The sequence below is a fragment of the Hippoglossus hippoglossus genome, chromosome 11 (genome assembly GCF_009819705.1).
Source record: "Hippoglossus hippoglossus isolate fHipHip1 chromosome 11, fHipHip1.pri, whole genome shotgun sequence".
NCBI lineage: Eukaryota > Metazoa > Chordata > Actinopteri > Pleuronectiformes > Pleuronectidae > Hippoglossus > Hippoglossus hippoglossus.
The window spans coordinates 14,779,713-14,796,536 of record NC_047161.1 but is presented as its reverse complement, the minus strand read 5'-3'; the positions used below and the strand labels follow the sequence as shown (position 1 = coordinate 14,796,536).

The following is a 16,824-nucleotide window of genomic DNA, read 5'->3' as shown; positions in this document are numbered from 1 at the left end:
ACTCTCAAGTTGACACAGCTGGAAGCCCCCGCTGACGGCCACCAACCCCCCACCCCCGGATGTCGACTGCGCCACTACGGACCAGTATCTGCCGCGTTCACCTCACACAGTCACAAGGCACGAGCACCACATGACAGCCTGCACTTGCGCGACACGCACGGATGTACCGTGTGCGCTCGGCGTACGGGCTAGGGGGGGCACCTGCACCCCGCAGCCCCGCTCCTCTCCTCTCCTCTCCTCCCAGTGCGCCCAGCAGCAGTAGCCGCCTCCTCGCCAGTCTCCTGCTTACCTTAGTGCGGGTGGCGCTTCTCTCCGCGACGCTTTCACTGACCGTGGATGTCCGCAGGAGTAACTGAGACACACGCCTATTCCGCAGCTCCCGGATCCGCTGTGTGGAGGAGAACCGAGGATGGAGACACAGCAGCGAACAGCAGCGGTGCCTCTCTCTCTCTCTCTCACTTAGTCCCTATCTCTCTCTCTCTCGCTCACTCTCTCTCTCTCACTCTGGATCACAGGCAGGGCTCCCCACTGATACATTACCCGCAACCGATTGGTCCACGGGATCCACGGCTGCTCAAGGAGGGGCCAAACAAAACGGCGGTGACTCAATCTTACATCCAAACTATTATTACTATTATTAGTAGTATTATTAGTATTATCAGTATTGTTGTTGCAGCACTTTCTCTAAAATGCATCAATCACCCACTGCCAGTTACCAAGAGGGACAATTCTTCCTGCCCAATGGCACTTCGAAACGCATAATGTAGGCACCAGGGATCGAACCACCAACCTTAGTGGCAATGGAGGGCAGTGGAGGAACGTCTTTGTTATTATTAGAAGTAAGTAGTAGTTGTCGAACTAGTAGTAGTATGCTGCTTGTTTACAATATGCAGATACAGTGCAATGATTTAGAAGTGCATTTGATTATAAGCTACTCTTCCCAAAAATGATTTAAACTTCAAAATACTGTAAGTTAACATGATTCTTTCAGACTTAAAATGGATTTTAACAGACGCTTGGTGACAACTTGGTGAAGCTTCATCCTTCCAGAAACGACAGAATAATGGGCGGAGTCATGTAGGACCCGATCTTAAAGTTAGGGTTGGTAATCCTGGAAAAGTCAAATCTACGCCCCCAATGTGCACTGACAACTGCTAGAAGCCGAATTTTCTGTGAACTTCTAAAGACTCAGGCAGGTGTCAGCCCCCAATTTCATTCAATGAAACGATCGGTTATGTTTATTACAGTCCTGGGAAGGCCACAGACATCAGCTTTTTTTTCCTTCTCTTTCATTGATGGCCATCAAAACGTGAATTTTAGGATTTAAACAAATAAGATAAAAAGTATTTCAGAAAAAATGTACCAACCCTGCTTTTAAAAGGTTGGTATTACAAAAGTATTCTGTTATAATTTTTTGGTATATAAAGAGTGATATTCTTTGGCCATGTTTCTGTCCTATTATATTTCAGTGATACTGATGCACAATGCTCTGATTAAGCGATGAAACTCTTTTCACCCGGAACATGGACTTTCCCTTCCCACAGAGGCAAAGCATAGCTGGAGTGAGGCTGTAGATTATTCTGAGGCAATGACTTCAGCCATGATGATTGTAGCGGCACAGCTGCCCATTCTGCATCCGCCATCACATCAAGCACTTAACTTAGATGGTAGCGACTGTAAATGGGTCAGAGCTGAGAGAGAGAGAGAGAGAGAGAGAGAGAGAGAGAGAGAGAGAGAGAGAGAGAGAGAGAGCATAACGGTGGAACTAAAGATTTGTTTTCAATAGGCCTCCAGGCCATTTCATGATTGAGCGTTTTATTGCACGATTGAAAACTAGATTGGCCTATACTTGCAATATATGACCTTGATTTATTTTTCTAATTTCCTTGTTAGAGAGGTCAACACGTTGCACAGTGATGTAAAGCGTTAGTCAACTACAACGTGGCACATGATTACTCACGCCTTGAACCCTTTAAAGAAGCTGAATCCGCAGGTGGCCTAAAGGTAAGAGGAGCGAGCTTTTGACCGAAATCTACACCAGCAGTGGTGACTGTGGTTGTACTGGGCAGCTTCCAGGTGTGAATGTGCAGAACTGTGTGAGTGTAAATTCCCCGTAATTATTTATATAAAGATCTGCAGAGTTAAAAAGACCAAAGTCAGGGGTAAAGGGAAAAGACTACTCCGGAAGCTCCTGAAACACCACATCAGTAGTTCAGACATCAGTATCTAGATGTCACATGACTAGCAGCTAGTCGGTTACGCCCCTATCAAAGCCAGGTAAAGCAGAGCAGAAGGTCTACATTTCCTTTATGCGCTGGGAGCGGTTGACCAATCATGGACAGAAACAGAGTGGGCAAGTTGGCCAATCAGAGAAGACTGGGCTTCATTGGGAGGGGGGGCCTTAAAGACAGGAGCTAAAATCAAGTGTTTCCGACAGAGGCTAGAGAGAAAAGAGATATGTTTTCTGAACATTAGAGCGTGTAAACCTTTAGAATTAATGAATCAAAAATATGAACTGGAATATGAGCATATGTCTCATTTAAAAAAGAAAGGGGAAAACCTGACGTTTACGTTCACCCACCCTTGTTTTACTTCAGCAAGAAAGATCTTTTACCAACAACAAGCATCATTAATTCTTTATTAATATGGACAGATACAGAATGCTAAATGATGGTTTTCACATTATCCTCTCTCAGTACAACCAGCAGCCAGTTGGAACGTCAGCTGCAGAGTTTATGCTTAAAAGCACCCAAACTCAGCTGCTACTCTTTCGTTTGCAAAATCCAGTTTACCCCCTTTCAGGAATGTTCAGGACGGATAAATATTCATGATATATTAAAGTACTTTCAAACTGAATGTGACTATGGGCTATTTTTTCAGAAAATACATTTATTGTTTGTTGTTTTTCTTGTGATTTTCACCTACTGGCAATCAAACAGCATATCGACCCCCATTTCTTATTTATTGCTGCAGCAACTTTGATTACAAATCCTATTGCAGATGGTTAGAAAACATACTTAAACTTTAAAACTTTATTGTGTGAAGTAATATGCAAATGGATTCTAGTTATCCCTAGTGTGAATGTAAGATTACAGCTGTAAAAATACAAGTTCTCGTTTACAAGCAGTGACAACTAGGGAACAGGAACAGCTTGGTTACATCACCAGGATGTGGTTTCAGCACCATGGCCAGTGACACTGACAGAGGCCACATTGTGGGAAACGGTCAGTTTGAGTTTTCCGACTGTTCACACCAGCTCACAATGAAAGTGTTTGCATGAGTAAGTCAAACGAGAGATACGTCATGTCACAGCATCCGCCATGTTGACCGCTATGTCACCACATCTGCCTCAGTTTGCCCTGTGAGGTGATGTTTCATGTGAAATGTGTGGGTCTGGGAGCCATTAGAACACACACACATCCCCCCCACGCATCAGCCACAACAGTGGATCCAGTTGTCACAAAGTCGCGTTTGAAGGATGAGGTTATGCTGATTGAACTTGCCAACCCCTGACACTGACGTTAACTATCATCAACATGTAATACTGAGCCTCAAGCTTTGCTGTAGGCGAGTGCATTTCTCTCTCTGAGCTAGTTCATGCTTATGCAAACTAAAGGAGAAAAACATGAGGCTTTCGTACATTAGCCTAATTATGTTAGAGGCGTCCTCCTCTCTTGGAGTACGCTGCACTGTGTGGCTCAGCTGTGGCATACCATTTTCCTACATAACAACACCACTGAGATGTCTGTACACTCGCTCCTCTCTCTCTATGGAAGGCTGCCTAATGAATATTTATCGGTTCACTGGGTCAAGGTGTAATATCCGCATTTTCAACATGACACAACAGGCGCCCTCACCCCTCATGTATGTGGCAGGGCATCCATCACCGGGGTGGAATCGTTCACAGCCTGGCCTTGCGCCACCTGCTTCTCTGCCTGCCAGTAGATCTGTTTGTATCTTCATTAGCACTCGCCCAAACTACTCTAAAGCCAGATGTCAGGAGGCTCTGACCCCAGCTCACTTCGAATCAAGTCAGCAACCCGCTGATTGTAATTTTGTGACGTAGACGGATTTCTATTTCGATTCCCCTGCAAACCTGCTACTTTTCTGCAGATGTTGTGATTGAGGTCTAGAATAGCCGTGGTCAGAAAGCAAATTGGAAAGCTATTTTCTGCTCAAGAAAGTGGATTGTTATTTGGAAACCCCATAACCCCTCTTATGCAGTTTCACAGTTACGCGTATTTCCCATAAGAATCAGTCCAATGAAAACCATGAAAATAAAAGTCAGCAGCAAAAACAAACACAAATCTTACTGTCTCTCCCAAGCTCTCAGACATCTGCAGCATTTGCATGTGCATTCACAGCACATCAGCCCATACCTGCCCATGCATCACAGTGAATACAAGAGCAGGCATAATAAAATATAAGAGGTGTTTTGAGAGAGACCTTGAAAAGTGATACAAAACTATATTTTTTTTTTCTGTGTAAATAGCCAAGTTTAAGCATTATTGAATCAAAACAGTTCATGAACAAGTAAGTGAGGACATTAAAATTGAACAAATTCCGCCAGTTACAGTATCACAAGGTAAACAGACTGGAGGGGTTTCTATCTGCGACAGTTTAGCTTACCTGTGGCCGCAGTGCATTATCCCCACTGGACACAACAAATCGATCACCTTCAAAAAAACTGGCCACTCAATTGATCCCCAAACAAATGCGATGAGCTCTATCCATAGTTCACCCCCTTTGGGGCCTTTGATGCAGGGGAAACTTGCTGATCTGCCATGTCCTCCTTTTCTAATAAAGCTGTCATCAGCTGCCAATGAACACTTTCGTGGCATCGCTCCAAGCTGGCTGAGATCAATAGCGCCTGTCAGGGAGTGTTCCCTGGGCGTAATAAGGCTGGGAGACACATGGTAAGTAGACCACTGGGGGGGATTTGGGGAAGATTCTGATTGGATATGGACGCTGACTTCAACAGGGAGACATGACACTGTGTTCACACATGGGGCGGTAAAAGAGAAGAGAAAATAAGAGAATTGGGAATTTAGATATACGCCTACAGGAAATGTATTAACCAGTAAAAGTCTCTGACAGTGCCATTGAATTGTCCATTGAAACCTAATGTGGAAGGTATGAGATGTACAGTGGCTGTATTTTAGCTTGTGTAGTCACTGCAGTGGTGCAGAAAACCATGTCAATGTAGTGCCATATCACCCCTACATATATATATATATATATATATATATATACTGTATATGTTCATCCCTTCAGAAGATCTACAGCTCCGCCAGTTTCATGCATATTTCATCAAACAACATGCAAGGCTGTGGAGCCCGTAGCTCACGTAGCTTTGACATCTTTACTAACCAGGCAGCACTGATAGACACACAGCTAGTACTGTCTGAGCTGGAAATTTACTGTTGACGTGACAGACGAATGGAGTGACAGGGATTCGTCAATGCCCAATGCAAACATGCGGCCAACACAATAAGGACGCGCAGCACTACATCACATAACGTTACCCCAGAAGAAGATGGTGCCTTTTTCCCCCTAGTCTTATGAATTAATTTTACATGATGTGACATGCCACAGGAGCTCCGCTGTTCCTCAGAGACGCGCTACAACTTAGTGATGTTTAGAGATACACAGCAGAATCCATCTTAAATAACATCATTAAATGCGGAGCTCCCATGTTTGCAGCCTAAAATGACCTCATTCCTCATAAATAAGACAAAGGCGGCTGATCATCTATGGAAGAAGAGAGCAGAGAAAACGGTTTATTCAACTATAAAGAAGATTAAGTCCAACCATGTAGGCTACTTATGCAGAAATGTGCTTGGAGCTACAGGCTAAGGTCAGTGAGCAATGACAATGTTTGCATAAGGTGTTCAGCATGTTCAACATCTTAGTTTAGTTGAATATTAGCATGCTAATATGCTACTTAGGGCTAAACACAAATGACTAAGGCTTATGGTGTGCAATGACTATACCTTTAGAAATGTCATCATCAATAAAAGTACTGAAAACTGATGATGGCACTAGTTAAAAGGTTAACACATTACCACAGGCCTTAGTGCTTTAGTTTTTTGCTAATTAGTAAATATTAGCATGCTAAAAAAGATAATGTTAACCCATAATGTTAAGCATGTTCATTATGTTAGTTTAGTTAAATATGTGCATGCTTACACTTGCTGATTAGCACTAATTTATGGGAAGGCCATTAGAAATGCAGGTATGGTAGTGTAAACCAAAGTACTGAACCAATTACTTTTGATCTGATGATGGTGCTAGTTGAAAACCCAACACCAAAGATATTATAATTCATCCTGAGGAGAATATCAATGTCTGTAAAAAAAAATTTCACTCGAAACCACAAATCTCATGGTGCCTCTAAAAAGTCATTAGATCATCAAAGTCATTCTGATTCGTCCTCTGAGAAACATGAATGTCTGCACAAAACCTTGAGCCAATCTATCGTGTAGTTGTTGATATGGTCCAACAAAAATCTTCACCTAAAGAAGAATTCAGGGAATAAAAAGAAGTCTTTAGTGTCATGGTCTTTAGTGCAGCTCATCTCCACTAATCATCTCCAGCAGTATAAGAACCCTGGTCATCTCTCCACTCATCACCATCTATATGGTCCGGCTACGCAGTAGTACTGTCAATATTCTCCCAGTTGTGTTCCCTGTCAGTGTGCTTTCCAGTCACCTGACTCTCTGTGAGGCTGCCTCCTCCAGGTTCCTGCCTGCCTCTCCGCTCTGCCTGTTTCCTTCCTGGAAGTCATCTGCCTGTCATCTAACCGCGTCCTGTTCTCCAGTACCGGTTGATCACTCTATGAGAGCCCATGGGGCTTCACACACAGCTACGCCTTCGTGTCCTGCCACGCCACGCTGAACACGACATCCACACCAGCGACATTCTGCGACCTTAGTTGTGAAATACTACTACTCTCATTAAAGACATATCTTAACATTTAGCATTTATCTTGTGGGGATTATGAATGTCTGGGCAAAATATTGATTGTGGCAATCCCTAAAGCCCAATTCATGCTTCTGTGTCAAAGCTGTATGCCATAGCCTACACATAGACATGTACCCTACGCAGAGCCCTACGCCGTACCATGACGTGCACCTCCACAAAAATGTAACTATGCGTCGAGGCGACACAGACCACAAGAGCTGTGATTGGTCCGCTTGGTGGCATCACATCTCCGGCAGACTCGCCGCCATTTTTGAATTGAGTTGAAGGAACGAACACGGCAAAGTAATTGCTCTTCAACATCTAACTAACTCCAACACGATCTGCTTAGTCACACTCGCCATTTTTCTGAAGTAAACAGAGATGCCAGAGAATTTGTAAATAAACGGACCAGAAACACCAGCATAGAAACTCTACCGCCACTAGCGTTCGGTGGTGTAATTGTAACTCGTGTCACACACACCTACACACAACTATGAATGCTCGGGCCCTGTGCGTAGGCTACGTGAGAAGGCTACGTGCGCACCTATGGCGTAGCTTCAACGCAGAAGCATGAATCAGCCTGAAGGTGGATGTTGTTGTTCACTAATATCTGTCGGAATCATCCTGTATCTGTATCGAATGTCACAGTATGCTTCACTAAAAACCACAAATGTCAAACTCGTGGCGGAGCTGGAAGTCCGGAGATGACCAAAGTCGGTATGGATTCATACTCTGGGAACCACGAATGTGATTAATGAGACGTTTCAGTCTGCACACATGTGATGAATGAATTACCAGCCACTCTATGGGTCTGACACAGTATTTTTCTCATTTTCAAAAAAATAATTTTCTCCTCCATATAGGCATCTTGTCAGAGGGTATAGAGAGATTGGGTAGAGAGTGTTCCAGCCTGTTTTTCTACGGAAGATGCCGTTAATCATCTAGCAAAGCAAGCTCAGGTTGATTTAACACTGCCTCCATTACTTATTCATGTAAGACAAAATCACAAACATGAACATAATTTGTTGGCTGTCACTATTCCTTTTTTCCCTGCAGGTACCTAGGCTGTCTGGTAAATGGATCAGGTCATCTTGTTTTTTAAACTTCTGTTTCATTTTAACCCATGACAACACCCCAGTCTGGATTGTATGACCTTTCTTGTAGCTTTTATCAAATGAAAAACTACCAAAGATCTTTCCTCCCCAAACTTCTAATTTGGTTTTTCCAGCTCATCTTTGAATTAGTGTCCCAGCTCCTCTTTCAAATCTGCATTATTGAGCTCACTGACGTACACACGGGACTGATTCTGTCGTAAAATACAACGGCGCATGTTCAAATGTGTCCTGCGGTGAGGAGCTGATTGAAGTGGAGCCTGGCAATTAGTTTCATTGATAACTGGGAGAACACAGTGAACACGGGAAGGCGTAACACATCTCCTGAATGGAAACAGTTCCATTACTCTCTGTCGGTTGCCCTCACTTCCCTCCTCGCCATTCATCTACCAATGTAATGACCAAAGAAAAGAGCAAGAAGCTGATCTGTCAGGATGATTCACTGTCAATTTTCCAGGCTTTATATAAAACTCCGCTCTGTGCCACGGCCGGGGAGATAGACCCGGACTCCTTACTCTTCCTATAATCTACATATTGACACTTATAATGGCGCTGAGCTGATTGGGAACGACTGTGTGGAGATGACTTCTCAGCAAACACTTAAATTTGACTGATGGCGGTGTCAGTAGGTGATAACTGGTGCGGCCAGGAGCAGCTGGATTGGTACGGACTATGTTATAGCATGTGATACGGTCACTGAACGGCATTATGACTTGCTGCTTGAATTTGTGTTATCATGCATTAAACGCATACGAATAAAATGCTCGTTTACAATCAATCCCAATTTCAATTTCTCTGTGACACGAGGAGGCCATTGGGTTTAATGGTCACAGCATTGTGCAGCCCCAGCTTGTGCCAGATTTGATTTAAGATATGGAATCTAGGCTTCCAGCAAGCTTTTACTAACAGCACATAGTCGGTTTGCGTATTCCATAGACGAGAGGCTTGTTTGGAAAAGATGCATTGTATTATCTGATATCTTGCCAAATCACGCCTCAAGGTTTTGCATTATCTTCCGAACACTTCCAACGAGTAAGCACTGAAAATCTGAATCATAGCAACATTTCGGGCTTGTTTTGGTTCTTGAGACACACATATGCAAACAAAACAAACGTGTGCACAGCCGGCTGGCTGGCTGGCTCCAGTCCTCGACTGAAAAGACTGAAGACCTTTCCAATAAACACATAAACAAGGTGAGATCTTGCTACACAGTTTGCATAAGTAGACACAAATTATTGTGCAATTTTACGTAAAGGCACTATACTTCAGAAATACCACAACATTGACATTTAAATCTCATAACACACACACCAGCCATTATATATATGTAGAGAGAGAGAGAGAGAGAGAGAGAGAGAGAGAGAGAGATTAACCCATGAGTGAATGTAGCCTACATCCGGATTTTTACATGCACTTAATTTGACATAAAGATTTAAAATGTAATTCCTCCACAGTATAATGTTACAGTTAACGGCTACTGCTGCAAGTTCCTACAATTAAAACTGACCTGGGAAAGATTGCTTTTAGATTCTTTGCACCACCCATTGTAATATAGTTTGATATCCTGGTCCCAATGGGTCATTTTAAAAATCAAGTAAAAACCACAGATGATTTTAACTGTGATTGTTTTTAACTTGTTCATTCAACTGTAATAGTATTGCATTTTGTTCAGTTTTTTATAATTTTTTTATATGTATAACTAGTATTTTTATTTGTGTTGTAAGGATGTTTATTTACATTCAAATTGTTTGTTCCATGTGCTATTAATGCACTAATATATGCAGGTCTCCCTTGAAAATTAGATCTTGATCTCAATGGGACTTACCTGTTTAGAGGTTGAAGACAGTTTGCAGCAATGTGTAATATTAGACGGCAGCAGATCCGAATAGATGGATGCAGGTATAATGATTAATAGAGGAGGCGTTACCACAGCAACAAGCTGCTGGCATAAACATCTGGAGATCCATAAATCGATTCTAGAAACAAATCCAATGAGATTCACATTTCAATCCCAGCTGCTGCCGTCATTGATCCGTGCTCAGTGGAAATAAGGTGACTGGCGCCATAGTGTGGCGCGATGGAATATTGCATGAGTGTGAATGCCAGTTGTGTAATAATCATCTGATCCTGATCTGTTATTAAAAGGGGCTGAGGGTGAGGGCACTGAGGAGGAGAGAGCAAGGTTGTTTTTTTTTTTAATTTAGCAAATTATAATGGTGCCTCACTGACATATTAAATGTTTTAAATGTCATAAAAAAAACATGACATTTGAGACCCCCTCCTCTTTTTCCACTGCACTCCACTCGATTTCCTTCCAAGCCTCTAACCTTTAAATAACACAAGTCAGGCGATGGTCCCATGCAATTAATGCTAATTACTGGTTTTTGTCTCAAAAAAACCTCCAAAACGAAGTTGATCCCGTGCGTCCGAGCGCACGGAACCCAGCACCAGCACTTCTGACTTCATCCATCCCATTTCCTGGACCAGCTTCCTGAGGGAGGCAGGGCTAGAGGAGCAGGCATGGGAAAGGTCGCCCCACTCTCTGTTTTTTTCCGATTACATCGATTCCGTTTTAAAAAGAAGGCCGATACGAGCCGTGCCGAGCAGAGCCGTGTGGACCACCGCAGTGCGTAAAGAGCCTGGTGAAGCAGTGAGGAGACGAACAAGGCTTCACGAGAGAGAAAGGTGAGGAGTCTCTAGAGGAATGAGAAAACGGTTGATTTACGTGACTATAACTTTTATTCGTGTAATTTCTCTATGAGTGAAATGCAGTGTGTTTGGTGCAGGTTTAATCCCCCAAAGTGGCTGACAATCATTTTCTTCAGGTGTCTATATATAAGTTCTATCAGACTTTTCATTCATAATTGTCTTTTTAAACTTTCGCAACTTTTAAAGTTCCAGTCAAACTTCTGTTGTATTGAATCTGTCTTTCAATACTTTATGATTACTTTTCAAATATACATAATCTCATTATGTATAGTATTGGCAATGCATGTATTGGTATTTATTATTTAACCCTACTATAAGTTATGTTATAATATAAGTTATATTATTTAAATGCTTCAAGTAAATCATATATGATTGGAAAGAAACACACACAGCAAATCAAATGACAATTAATCGTGTTACAGATACAAGTATTGAAAGATTTACACAGGCTGATATATCAGAAGTTTTACTAGTACTGTAAAAGTTTTAAGTTTCAAAACATAGTGATTTTCACTTTTGGTCGTTGTGCTGTCATTTGATCACCTTCTGTATTACAACAGTGAATTGCAGTGTCTTAATACTTTAAAAACTTTTTGAAACTTCTGTAATATAAGCACAAATTAGTCTTTCTATACGTTTTAGTACTTTTTAAATAAACATAACCTTATGTTTATTATTGGCATATACTTTATAATATTGCTTCCCAAAATCAAAACAGATAGAAAAACATCAACAGCAAAGCAAATAATTAATAATTGTCATAATGAAGTAGACTTAAAGGCCAATAAAACACATTTTACTGGAACTTTAAAAGTTGTAAAAGTTCACATCTGGTCATTGTGCTGTTATTTCGTCCACCTTGTTTAATCGTTTTACAAATTGCAATGTCTTGTAAAACTTATATAACTATTTTGATAGCCTACATAAGTTTCCTTTATTTTTGCAACTAATAATGATTTGATTTATTCTGGTTGTTCTTTTCAATAACGGATTATTTATTTCAACCCATATAATAAGTTAGAGTATATGGCAATAATACACCTATTAAGATTAATGTTATTTATAAAGTAATAATGAAAAGCCTACTGTGATTTAGTGTCTGTGACAGTAATTGTTTCTTGGTGATAGGACTTCATTGTATTGTGTTTATACATTATATTAAGCACTTAATGGTTTAACTTAATCAATTTTCCATGTGAGCTGGTATTCAAATCTTTGTTGTATTTTGAGGTGATAAGAATAATCCTCTAGACTTGAGGATAAGTGGATCAGTGTGCTTTTAGATTTTATGATCCCTGTCAGTCCATTGTCCACCGTCTAATCCTGTCAGAAAAGTTAGTGTTTTCTTTATCAAGGAAAGTTTTTTTTTCTCACAGGGGAAGAAACAACAGAAAAACATAAATAGTCTAAACAAACAGACAAATGTCACAGTGGTGCCTTGACTCCCCCAGACAGGATGTTTGTTCAGATGCGTGTGTGCGTGCGTGCGCGTCCACATCAAGCTTCCCGACAAGCCACTGACGGTGCCATTTGTCACTAAAAGTTTCCAGCAACTGCTGACTCAAAATGTCATTAAAGGAGTTTATAATTTGAAACTGCTTTAAGTCACTCATAAACCCACCTTTAAAAATAGAATGTATAAGATGTAAAAGTTTTAAGGGGCCTCTCTAGGACTCACTTAATCCAGTTTGAGTGTGAACAGTGAGATTGTACAGTGTTTCCATTCATGCTAAACAACTTTAGTGCCATGTGGTTTTGTTTTAGTTCATTTTAATGTGTAGGGGCTTTGTTTTTTCCCATCTTGATGATGGGGAGTTGGAGCCCACCCGAACATCAACAGTGCAGTGAGCTCATGGAAGAACTAATAGGAGCCTACAGTCAAAGTCAGATACACTCGTAGCAAAAAAAAGTATAAAAGACGCCATTATGTTGAATAGGTTGGAGAAGCTTAGCTCATTTGCTGCTTATAGAAATAATGAAAAACGTGTGCGTTAGCAAATTTGTCGAGGAAATAAAACATACAGGTTAGGTGTTAAGTAATGCATCCAACCCAGTGTGTTCAGTGATGTGAATGGAAGGGTTGGGAATCTAAAAGACGCACATAACAAGTACAACTATGTGGATGGAGCTGGGTCCAGTCACCTGACACAGCAGCTCCCAATTTGAACTAGCAGAAGAGAGGGTAATTTGAAGTTTTGTTTCGTAACAGTTTGGTTCCACGAGGACAGACCTGACCCTCAGTCACGAAAACAACCCACAATATTTGTAAGAATGTTTTGATGAGCTATTGATGAAACTGTTTTTCCTATCATAGTTCACACATTTAATATGGAAATTTCTATTTTGAGCCTCAGGCCATTTTTTCTTATCTTTATTCAAAAGTGTGGTCTTTTAGTCTGAGAGCGGGACCCATTGATTCCACATTCAGACTTAGTAATGCGCTTGTTCTCAACTAACGCATGCTTGTACTTCGATTTGCTCCGCTTGTGCTCAAAAAGTCGTTTAGATTTTCCACATTCTAGCTACAGCTATTCTCTTAAAGGTTGGGGAATTTTGACAAACTTATTGCACAAAAACGTCTAAGCCCAGAAGAAAAAAATCCAGGGGGGAAGTACTGAAGCTGAAAAACACCCCAATGGCATAATTCCATGAAAGTTGTACTGATTTCTACTTGTTCTCCAAAAAAAGAAAAGTCAATATTTTGCATCCTTAGTTATATTCTCCAAACATTTTTGTGTCAGCATGCAATCTGTCACAAGTTGGAAGAACTGTTTTGTCATTCTCTCTGAACTGTCCCATAGAAGCAGAGGATGTCCAGAGCTGACTGGTCCTTCCTGGAGCATCTGCTGGAGGAGGGCCAAGAGTACTCGACAGGCCTCGGCCGTATCTGGCTCACCGTGCTCTTCCTGTTTCGTATGTTGGTGTTGGGAGCTGCTGCCGAATCTGCCTGGGATGACGAGCAGGCCGACTTCGTCTGCAACACGCGCCAACCTGGCTGCACTCCCGTGTGCTACGACAAAGCCTTTCCCATTTCCCACTTTCGCTACTTTGTCCTCCAAGTGATCTTCGTGTCCACGCCGACCATCTTCTATTTCGGATATGTGGCTATAAGGGCCGGAAAGGACAAGGAAAAAGAGGAAGAGGAGGGTGGCGGAAGTAAGAGAGGAGATGGGAGCAATAAGAAAGTGACCAAAGACAGTGCAGAGGAGAAGGAGAAACCAGAGGAGGGGGGGAAAGGTAGAAAAGCTGAAAAGGCTACTCCTGAGGCCCCTAAACTGAAAGGCAGGCTGCTGTGTGCGTACGCATTAAGCATCATCGTAAAAGTCCTCCTGGAGGCCGGCTTCATCGTGGGGCTGTGGATCCTCTACAACGGCTTCATCATACCAGCAAAGTTTGAGTGCAACGGGTTCCCCTGTCCTTACACGGTGGACTGCTTCGTCTCTCGGCCCACGGAGAAGACCATCTTCACCATCTACACTCAGGTGATCGCTGCCGTCTCCCTTGTCCTCAACCTCTTCGAGCTCCTCCACCTCCTTCAGCTCGCCATCTCCCACCAGCTGGAGAAGCGCTACAGTGCTAAGCGGCGAGAATACCTACCTCAAGTACCTGAGCAAGTACCGGCCAGACAAAAGACTCCAGAACTTCAGGCGGCGGTGCCACAGTCTTACACAGCAGGGAGTCACACCAGCCTCCCCATGCAGAATGAGGCTACATGCCACTCCAATCCCTGTGAGAGCGACCGGGATCTGGCCGTAGAAGCTGGGAGTGACCTGCTTCCTAGTTATGTGAACTGCATGGGCGCAATGAGGACGTCACATTCGCCAAGAGTCCATTATAAAAAACAAGTGCATCACACAGTTAAAAACACTAAGGGTGCCCATAAGGTCCAGTCAAAGCTGAAACATTATGTTTGAGGCAGTCAGATGTTGTTTATGACTATGAAAGCTTTGTTTGGTTTCTTGCTCTTTTTTTTTTACTTATTAGTGGTATTCTGCACATGACCCTTGGGTGTCAGGAGTGCGGGCCGACAGCTCGAATAAGGGAGACATGAAGAAGAACAACTATTGCACTGTGACCCGCGATGCCTCAGAGGCAGGTAGACGTTCAGCCAGAGATTTACCAGATAAATGAGGCTATTCAAAACGCAACATTCTGAGAACACTCCCCAAGGCAAAGACGATGAACACTCGGCTATGAGAAGATTACAGTCATAAGATGCCTTCAAATTGCATTTAATGGCTTTTGGTGCTTGATGCGACAGTGGAAAAAAACACTGCAGTGGGGGGTCCGAGGGAAACCGTGTGAGTGTGTATGGGAGGGAATGCAGCAGAGGCAGATTTAAGCATATTCCTCTGAGATTTGCACTGTAACCCATGGTGCTGTTTGAAGCCCCCCCCCTCTCTTCTCCCCACGGCTCTGTCCACACTGTGGAATGTACTGCTCTCTGGGTCCTCGCTCCAGCTCCCAAGAGGATAATGGCTGCGTGGACACAGGCACGCACGCACGCATATGGACATACAATGTACTTTTCCCCTTTCACCCAGTGTGTTTTGGCCACTTGAGTTGAGGATGTGGAGTTGGAAGTCATGGGAATTCTGGCGTAGTGTGAGACTTATCTTTTCCAGTATCAGTGGTATTTTATTTATGGAGAAAGCGGGAGCGAGAGGACCACAGCACACATCATCACTGCCGCTGAATAATGGAGGGAAGGCGAGCATCCAGTTTGAAAAGCAAACCTTTCAGTGAGCTTGAGAGAGTTGAGAAAGTAAACGAGTGCATTTGTGATTGCACGGTGAATGGACTGAAAGAGGTACAGAAATGTGCAAGTTCAACAACAGGAAATGACTAATTATGTGAAAACTGTATTTAATGTTTAAGCTATTGTGACAAATTGTTAATATTTATTATTTTGAATAAAATAAAGTGTAAACTACTATAAATGAATGATGACACTGTCAATTTATCAATTAAGGATTATATATTCAGGAAATAAATTCCCCCCTAAACAGTCACCTACTGCAATATTTGCAATCTATACAGAGGCTCTATGTGGTGATGGCTTTATTCCCTTCTCTCTCTGAATGCAGGGATGAGATTTCCATGAGGAGGAAAATGTCTCCCAAGTGTGTGTTGCTTCTTTGTCCAAGCCGTACAATTTCCACTATCCAAATACTGTCACAATACGGAAGCAATAAATCACTCAGGAGAAGGCGCTTTGGGAATAATAGAAAGGCCAATGTGTGGAGAAGTGGATGAGCCTCGCAGAGTATCATAAGCATAACCTGAGGAGGGAAAAATATCTGTAATTTAATGGTTGTTTTCAAATCCACAGCTCTTGGCGGTAGAGAAGAAAGGCATCAATTATATGCCAGTCAAGGTTCATACCAGGTGGAACAGCACTTTGTTCTGCCTCTATTTGATATCCCCTGGCCACAGCTGACACTGCTAACACCGCTTTCTGTGGAGAGGAGCTGATAGAATCCAGCACCTTCGACAAAGGTGCTCGCCCGGGCTCCGAATGAATGTGGCCATATGTCTTTCCAGAGATGTGGCTGCAGCCCTCTGCAATACGGCACTCATTTCCAGCAATTTACAGAACTGTCTCCATGACGATAAGCAGTTATCTATGGCAGGAAAGAGGGTTTGTGGGAAATGTAGGTGAGGCAGGCTCTCATACAGGAACTGTGTGGAGCCGACTAAAACCAGCTGAAAAGCAGAAATCAGACTCTGATTGTTTTTTCTTTTGCAGCAGTTTTTATCTAAATGTATTGTGATTTAACAATAGAAAGACTATCTGAGTACTCAGAGAGGAATGTGTTTTTTGTTGTCGGCAGCCTCTCAGTGTGTCGAGGATAAATTGGCAGAGAGAACAATCCAAGCAGAGCCTGCCGGAGCTGCCCGGTTCAATGCCTGTTCACGAGAACTTGGCTGGCATTCTCGTGCAGCCTTGTTATCTCAGTCCAAGTGGGTGGGAGGGATGCTTGTGCGCTTGCGCGAATGCATCCATGTGACCGGTCATGTGTGTTTGCTCACAAAAAAG

General features: G+C 42.6%; 2 protein-coding genes across 5 annotated transcripts in view; one reads left to right on the top strand and one right to left on the bottom strand.

Annotated features, from left to right (window-relative positions):
• The window catches only part of dlgap3 (discs, large (Drosophila) homolog-associated protein 3), a 116,730-nt gene extending 116,234 nt beyond the window's left edge, over positions 1 to 496 (bottom strand). For 2 of the 3 annotated variants that reach the window (XM_034599882.1, XM_034599883.1), the window contains exon 1: positions 290 to 495. The gene's annotated coding sequence lies outside the window, so the exon portion shown is untranslated. Of the gene's footprint in view, positions 1 to 289 lie in introns of all 3 variants that reach the window. The other variant, XM_034599884.1, reaches the window with a different exon arrangement.
• A 10,103-nt stretch (positions 497 to 10,599) lies between these two features.
• cx39.4 (connexin 39.4) lies at positions 10,600 to 15,728 on the top strand. Of its 2 annotated transcripts, none has more exons than XM_034599736.1 (2): positions 10,600 to 10,760; positions 13,589 to 15,728. In XM_034599736.1, exon 2 carries the CDS (start codon positions 13,595 to 13,597, stop codon positions 14,696 to 14,698), a length of 1,104 nt encoding a protein of 367 aa, XP_034455627.1. In that variant the 5' UTR covers positions 10,600 to 10,760; positions 13,589 to 13,594; the 3' UTR covers positions 14,699 to 15,728. The 2 variants fall into 2 exon arrangements, with proteins under 2 accessions (XP_034455627.1, XP_034455626.1); XM_034599735.1 differs by having other exon boundaries at positions 10,602 to 10,760; positions 13,586 to 15,728.
• The last annotated feature ends 1,096 nt before the right edge of the window (positions 15,729 to 16,824 follow it).

Bases quoted from the DNA above. Each gene is read 5' to 3' on its own strand.
- cx39.4 (XM_034599736.1), top strand. From the start codon at position 13,595: ATGTCCAGAGCTGACTGGTCCTTCCTGGAGCATCTGCTGGAGGAGGGC.